At 42.6% G+C, this 7,782-nt stretch overlaps 1 protein-coding gene across 1 annotated transcript; it reads left to right on the forward strand.

Moving 5' to 3' along the window:
- Positions 1-3,780: 3,780 nt before the first annotated feature.
- LOC141559663 (homeodomain-interacting protein kinase 1-like) lies at positions 3,781-6,822 on the forward strand. Its single transcript, XM_074297418.1, is given in 4 exon segments — positions 3,781-5,488; positions 5,555-5,840; positions 6,331-6,548; positions 6,551-6,822. Coding segments are annotated over 4 exon segments (2,484 nt in total).
- Positions 6,823-7,782: the final 960 nt, after the last annotated feature.

Here is a 7,782-nt window from a genome sequence, read left to right on the forward strand (position 1 = left end):
GCTTAATCAAGCAGATAGTGGTCCAGCTAATAGACTAAATATCGATATATGTCAAATACTGATAAATGTCATCAGCTCAGGTTAAATAAATATGGCTACAGGTGGGCAAGGCTCAAGTAAATATGGGCCTGCTCATAATATACAGTTCATAGGTGAAACATAGAAATAATGAAAATAAAATACAGACAAAAATTCACATATTCTTGTAAGTTCTTCACCTTATCTCCCTCTATTCCCCACAGGAGAAAGTTTCTCTTCTTCACCCCTCCCCCCCACATGGCCATTCTGAGGACCCCAATCCTCTTGGGGGTTCCAGGCCAGCAGTCTCTTTAATCTGTTCTGGGGGAGAAGCATGTGTTTGAGTCCCTTTCCCACTCCACTGTAGTGTTCAGGCTGTAGCCATGAGGAGAAAGGTCACTGGATTGGGGTGAGTTCTACCTGGCTGCTGCTCCCTGAACAAAGACCTTACAATGCATTCTTATGTTGAATAAATGTTAAAGCCTCTTGCCTCTTCTGACTTAGCTTTCCTGGAAATTAAGAGTGAAGAGAACTAAACTCCAGGTTAGTTCACACCTTTTGCTATAGAGTATTAATCTTTTCTCTCATTATTTTCTCCTACTTCTCTTTGATAGTTAGATGGGTTATCAGCATTTTACAAGCAGCCATTCCAGAATGTCACCATCTACAGCCTAGATGAGACCTCACATTTAATCTGTTCCCCAGATCTGTTTTCTCTAGGCTTCAAACTTTGGTTTCTCAGCTGCCCTTCAGCCTGGAGAACATTGCCTGGGCAACTGACTGGGGACGAATTACTGGGATTCTCCTCAGACGCCTTCGTGCCATCCCCCACAACTCACGCCTCAACTCCTGGCTGAAACCCCAAATCTCTATGACCCTTGTCACCTCCAAGCAGTTAAGAGGAAATCATCACCCCTTTTCCCACATACATCAGGAGGACATTGTTTGAGGGGGGAAAAGAAAAAGGGACACCGCTACTCTGAAGATTCTTGGAGAAAATCTTCAACCTTGCCTCAAATGAGGGACACTGCCCCAAATCTTTTTTTAAATGAATTTAATTTTTAACTGTTTGAGGGGGGAAAATGATGTGGGTTAAGATTCCCTTCTAATTCCCAGCCACCATGAATTCCAATGGGAGATATCCAGGCTGTCCCAGCACCCACTCTAATGATCAATGATCTGCTCAAGTTTTCCAACCCCCACCCCCAACACAAACAGTTCCTTATCTAAAAACTCATTCAATTCTATTCAAATTCTAACCTTGGCCAAACCAGCCAGGTGCCAATATGGGACTCCACCCATGGGCCCTTTTTCAAAATTACCAAAATCCCCCATTATAAAAAGAGGGAAACTGGAGCCCATTTTTTTCAGGAGCCCCAAACATAGCATACTCCGGCTATGCCAAGAATTTGTGTCCACCCGATGCCAACCCTTGCCTTTGTGCCTTTCTACCTATAACCTTACTTGCAAACCCCTAAATAAACCTCTTTTATTAATCTAGGTTTTTGGGTCTTTAAATTTCTTTCCAGAGGACTCTTACACTGCTACTAGACATAGTTTAACTCTGTAACCTTGCACTGAATCCAAAGGGGTTGCAGGAGAGCTCTATTTGACTCCCTGTATCCCGAAGCTGCCAGTAGACTTCAATTAACCCTAATTTCATCTAGGTGCCCCTTATCTAACTTTCATCAGTTTGACCATGAGATTCTGCTCTCTACAGCAATCTGAATAGGGAATAAATTTCCATGCAAACAACTCTAGATGATTTTCTCCTTCACCAATTGGGATCTAAAATAGAGAATAAAGGAGAAAAGCCACAATCCCATAATCAAAATTGATTATAAATATAATAGTAAAATAGTTTCTTTCAATAGAAAGGAAATAAAGGGCCAAAATATTAAGGATTTTAAAGCGAAAATAAAATTATATGTTTGGTCCTGAAGGTAATAAGGACTCATGACAATTGAGTGAATAGGGTAATGACCTGGTCATTCTTGTGTTTTAGAAAGATCACTTTGATAGCTGAGTGGGAGATGCACTGGTGTGAGTAGAAACTTGAGACAAGTTCAACCAAGGCTATTGTAAAGTCTAACCATAGAGTTGATGAGTGCCTTGCATCAGGGGGATAGCAGTCTTGAAGGATGGAAGAGGATTTACTTGGAAATGTTGCCAATGTGGAAATTGATAGGATCTTTGGAATAGATTGGATATGGATAGGGAGAAAGTTAAAGAGTGAAGAGTTGAAGCTACCACTGGGGAAGCATGATAGAATTGTATTACTCTTATTAGTAGTAATGAAATTAGAATCAGACAAAGTTTGGCGAGAAAAAATAGAATAATAGCTAGAATGAACCTTAAAGATCATTTAGTCCAGGACTTCTTAACCTGGTGTCCATAAATATGCTTTTAAAAGACAATTTGATAATTACATTTCAATACACTTGATCACCTTTGTAACCCTATTTATTTTATTTTATGCATTTGAAAACATGACTCATACACCCAGTTTGTAGACTTCAGCAGATTTTCACAGAAGTTTATGACACAGAAAGGGTGAGAATCCTCTCTCTATCTAGTCCAACTCTTTTGTTTCCTAGGAGAGGAAAAAGAAAAGTGCCTCGGATAAGGTCATACCCTTAATAAGTGTCAGAGAAATGACTTGGATCCATTAAGGGGAATAAGCAGAGAACCTTATACTTTGTAGGCATTCAGTAAAACCAGAATTAATATAAACCGAAGAGTCATTTGCAAATGGGATAGGAGCAGAGAACCACAAGGCCTAGCTGAACTAAAGAGAACAACAAATGAAAGTTTTAAGACATTTTAAATTTAAGAGACCCAACTTTGTGCCATGACTAAAGGGAAAAGGTTCAATCCTTAGCTAGTTAATGAATCAAAAAAAAGAATACCAACTGTGATTCCTGAGGGAAGGGCATAAAGAGCATAAAACCACTGTGGATTGAGTTTGGGTAAAAAAACTAAAAGTATCTGTCTAAAAAAACCCCAAGAATTAAAAGCTCCAGTATGGAAAAGAAAAATAAAGATTTTTAAAAGAGAAAATATAATGAAGTACATATGAAAACATATAAAGTAGTATTAAATCATACTTCTATAACTCTTTAGATTACAAAGTACCTGTGTTTCCACAACTCTGTTGTTAGGAGTATTACTAGTTGCTAACTCGGTTGTCTAGTACTTAACAATTCTCTAGCTCTGTGAATTCAGAGTTCACCCTTTTAAAGGAATTCACACCTTTAAAGGAGTTCACACCTTTGAAGGAATTCACACATTTACAATAGTTTGCTCATTGGTTCTGTAAGGAGTTGTCACAATCTCCTGGATTCTCTGGGAAGATATAAGGAGCCAACATTGAATGGGAAAGTCAATCTGCATTGGGTCAAGGAGAAAATCTGGACTTGAATTCCTGGCTGTGTTTTGGGATTATTGATCTGAAACTAAAATTAAGGCTGGCTGTAGAAGGTCCACAAGAGATCTGCTCCCCAGGAACCATTAAAATTTGGAGAAAATAGAACACGAGAATAGATGAAGATTTTCTCTAAATCATTTTTGATTGGAGAAATATAAAACAAAAGAGATTTCAGATGTCATATGACACCAAGAAGACTGGCTAAAATGACAGAGAGAGAGAAGAGAGAGAGAGAAGAGACAGAAGATACAGAGAGAGAGAGAGAGCACAAGTACGAGTGTGTGCTAGAAACCTCCAAAATTTTCCCAGTTAAAATGGACAAAAGGTATGGGAACATGAAAAAGATGCTGGACATAATTCACTGGTGGGGCATGCCCTCACAGTGGCAGGTTTTCTCCCCCCTGTCAGTCTCATCGAGTGCCTTCTGCAGTGCAAAGAAACAGAAAATAGACGCTTCTGGCTGGGATGTTCCAGGACAGAGCAGAAACAAAAAGTATTCTACCTACAGCAAGAACCTCTCAGCCACACAGGGGCAAGCCAACTCCTCTCACCAGGTGACAAGTTTCACGGGTGGTGCTGCCACCTCATTCTTCCAGAGCAGTCAGACCCTCACTCACAGAGGCAATGTTTCTTGGCTGGAGCCTTATCAAAAATGTGGATTGAAGAGAAAAAGTGAGGAGGTGGACAACAATGGTAACATGCAAATCACAGAAGAACATCCTCCTCTCATGCAGCAGAACGGGACTGTGGTGGGTGCCGCTGCCACGACCACCACCATGACCACCAAGACCAGCAGTTCCAGCAGAGAAGGGGATTACCAGCTGGTCCAGCATGAAATCCTATACTCCATGACCAACAGTTACCAAGTCCTAGAGTTCTTGGGCCAGGGGACATTTGGGCAGGTGGCCAAGTGCTGGAAGCAGAGTACCAAGGAAATTGTTGCCATTAAGATCTTGAAAAACTATCCTGCCTATGCCCGACAGGGCCAGATTGAAGTGAACATCCTTTCCTGCCTAAACAGGGAGAATGCTGATGAATGCAATTTTGTCCGTTTTTATGAGTGCTTCCAGCACCAGAATCACACCTGCCTGGTGTTTGAGATGCTGGAACAGAACCTGTATGATTTCCTAAAGCAGAACAAGTTTCGTCCACTGCAGCTCAAGTACATCCGGCCCATCCTACAGCAGGTGGCCACAGCTCTGAGGAAGCTCAAGAACCTTGGCCTGATCCACACGGACCTAAAGCCAGAAAACATCATGCTGGTGGATCCTGTGCAGCAGCCATACCGCCTCAAGGTCATTGACTTTGGCTCTGCCAGGCATGTATCCAAAGCTGTGTGCTCCTCCTACATACAGACACGCTACTACAGGTCTCCTGAAATCATTCTTGGACTGCCCTTTGGGGAGGCTATTGATATGTGGTCCTTGGGCTGTGTGATAGCGGAGTTGTTTCTGGGCTGGCCTCTCTATGCCGGGGCTTCAGAATATGAGCAGATTTGTTACATTTCACAAACACAAGGCCTCCCAGCAGAATACCTTCTGAGTGCAGGAACAAAAACAAGCATGTTTTTCAACAGAGATCCTCGTTTTGGTTACCCACTGTGGAGACTAAAGATGCCAGAGGAACATGAATGGGAAACAGGAATCAAATCAAGCGAAACCCGCAAGTACATATTCAGCTGTTTAGATGACATGGCCCAGGTGAATAGGTCCACAGACTTAGAGGGAACAGATATGTTGGCAGAAAAAGCAGATAGAAGAGAGTTCATTGATTTGTTGAAGAAGATGCTGACAATTGATGAAGATAAGAGAGCTACTCCATGGAAAACCCTCAACCACCCATTTGTGACAATGACTCATCTTTTGGATTTCCCACCCAGCAATCATGTTTTGTCATGCTTTCAGAATATGGAGATCTGCCAAAGGACAGGGCACATGGATGATCCAGTGGAACAGATCAAGAGCCCGTTTGCTACTCATGTTGCCCCCACCAAAAGCACAAATCTAACCATGACCTTCAGCAACCAGCTCAATCCCGGGCACGGTGTCGCCAGTGTTTTAGCATCCAGTTCTACTGCAGCATTAGCTACACACTCTCTGCCTGATTCAGATGTCCCCCTGCTGAATTACCCGTCTGCCCTGTATCCATCATGGGCAGCACCTGTGGCAGGAGTTGCCCAGCAGAGTGTCTCCTTGCAGCCTGGAACTACTGCCATTTGCACTCAGACTGATCCATTCCGGCAGACTTTCGTCATGCGTTCCCCTGCTTTTCAAACTGGACTCCAGGCATCTGCTCAGCATTCTGGATTCCCTGGGAGGATGGAGAATGCCGTGCCAATGGTACCCCAGGAGCCTGCTGCTCAGCCATTACAGATCCAATCAGGAGTCCTCACCCAGGGAAGCTGTACATCACTAATGGCAGCAACTCTCCATCCTCAAGCAGCCACCAGCTTCAGTAGTACATGGATGTTTGGAAAGGTTATTATGGTGATGATTGCTAGTATACTAATTTCTAAGCCTATTCAAATTGTAAACCAGTGGCTGCTGAATAAGGTAAGGCATGTGCTGATGAGGATGCTTAGTGATAAAATGATGAATCCATAGGAGACATCAGTATGGGAAGAGTGTGACCCAACATTTTTGGGGTATGGACCGGATAGCTTATTTAGCTGACCTTACTATGATATGGTGTAATGGGAGCACAAATGGTAATTGTTTAATACAGGTTCAATTCCTATTATTCTAGAAATGAGGGGCCTTGAACCCCTATTTTTTATTCTGTCAAGATAATGCTTTTGTCAGATATATTTCATAGCATGCTGTGCCTTTTACTCTGAGCTTTGCAGCTGGCCGGCCAGAGCTGGTTGAACACACTGCTGCTGTACTGCAGGCCTGACCTGGAGGAACCCAGAAGATCCTCTTATCTCCAACTTGGCAGCAGTTATCTAGGGTTGCTCTACACAGTTCTGTTCAGCCTACTGTGGTCATGCCCGAGGCCATGGGGTGTGGCCAGCAGCTGGGGGACTGGAGGAATGGACACTCACATGGCAGCCAGTACAGTAGCCTTATGCAGTATCCCTTTCTGCTGAAGAACCACGTGAATCTGGCACAGCTCATCCACTCAATGTTGGAGTAGATCATGTTGCCAGGCAGCAACAGTCAAGTGCCCTGTCCTCCAAGAAGAACAAGCAGCCGGCCCCAGCTCAGGCCAAAACTGTCTCTACATTGGATGTCTTACCTACTCAAGTCTACTCATTGAATGGGAGCAGCCCACTCTGTACCAATTCTTCCTATCATCCCCTGGTTCCTGTGCAATCTCAGCCTCAGCCTATCATCATCCCACCTAGTAATAATCCTAACACTTTAAGAGGCAAATAGGGAACATTCATTTATGTGCTTTCTGTTATTGTGGCTTGCATTTTATTTTCTTTCTCAGATTTTTTTTTCCTTCTTGTTCCTATTTTCTTGTACAGCAAGATGAGTGTATAAATATGTATACAGATATTGGATTTAACATATATTTTAATGTACTTAAGAATATTTAATGTATTGGACTACCTGTCATTTAGGAAAGGGGTTGAGGGGAAGGAAGGGAAAATTTGCAGCAAAAGGTTTTGTAAGGGTCAATGTTGAAAAATTATGGATGCAATTTTTTTTTTTTAATAAAAAGCTTTAATTAAAAAGAAATAAAGAAGTTACCTACACTACAAAAAGAGCTAGCACAATGTAATCCCCCTTATTTTATACAGGAAGCTGAAGAGGATGAAGGTGATGTGGGTTAAGATTCCTTTCTAATTCCTAGCCCCCATTAATCCCAATGGGAGATATCCGGGCTCTCCCAGAACCCATGGTATCTGAGCTAACTTGGACTGTCTAAGATCTCATTCTCCTCAGGTTTCCCCAACCCCCTAACCCCAGCACACACACTTCCTTATCTAAAAACCCATTGAATTCTGTTCAAATTCTAATCCTGGCTGAAACCAGCCAGGAGCCCACCTTAAGACTCCACCCATAGGCCCCTTTCAAGATTACCAAAAGCCCTCCTCCCAATTATAAAAAAGGACAAAACTGGAGACCACTCTTTTCAGGAGCCCCAAACATAGCATACTCAGACTATGTCAAGGGTTCATGCCCGGCCATGGCCAGCCCTGGCCCTGGAGTCTTTCTACCTTTAACCTTACTTGCAAACCCCTAAATAAACCTCTTTTATCAACCTATGTTTTTGGGTATGTAAATTCTTTTACAGAGAATTTCGCACAATATACTTCCGGTGATAATATCTGTGTTCCTCCTTTCCTCTCCCTCTATCTCTAAAACATAGTGTGCACCCAGACCAAG

The sequence above is a fragment of the Sminthopsis crassicaudata genome, chromosome 3 (genome assembly GCF_048593235.1).
Source record: "Sminthopsis crassicaudata isolate SCR6 chromosome 3, ASM4859323v1, whole genome shotgun sequence".
Lineage (NCBI taxonomy): Eukaryota > Metazoa > Chordata > Mammalia > Dasyuromorphia > Dasyuridae > Sminthopsis > Sminthopsis crassicaudata.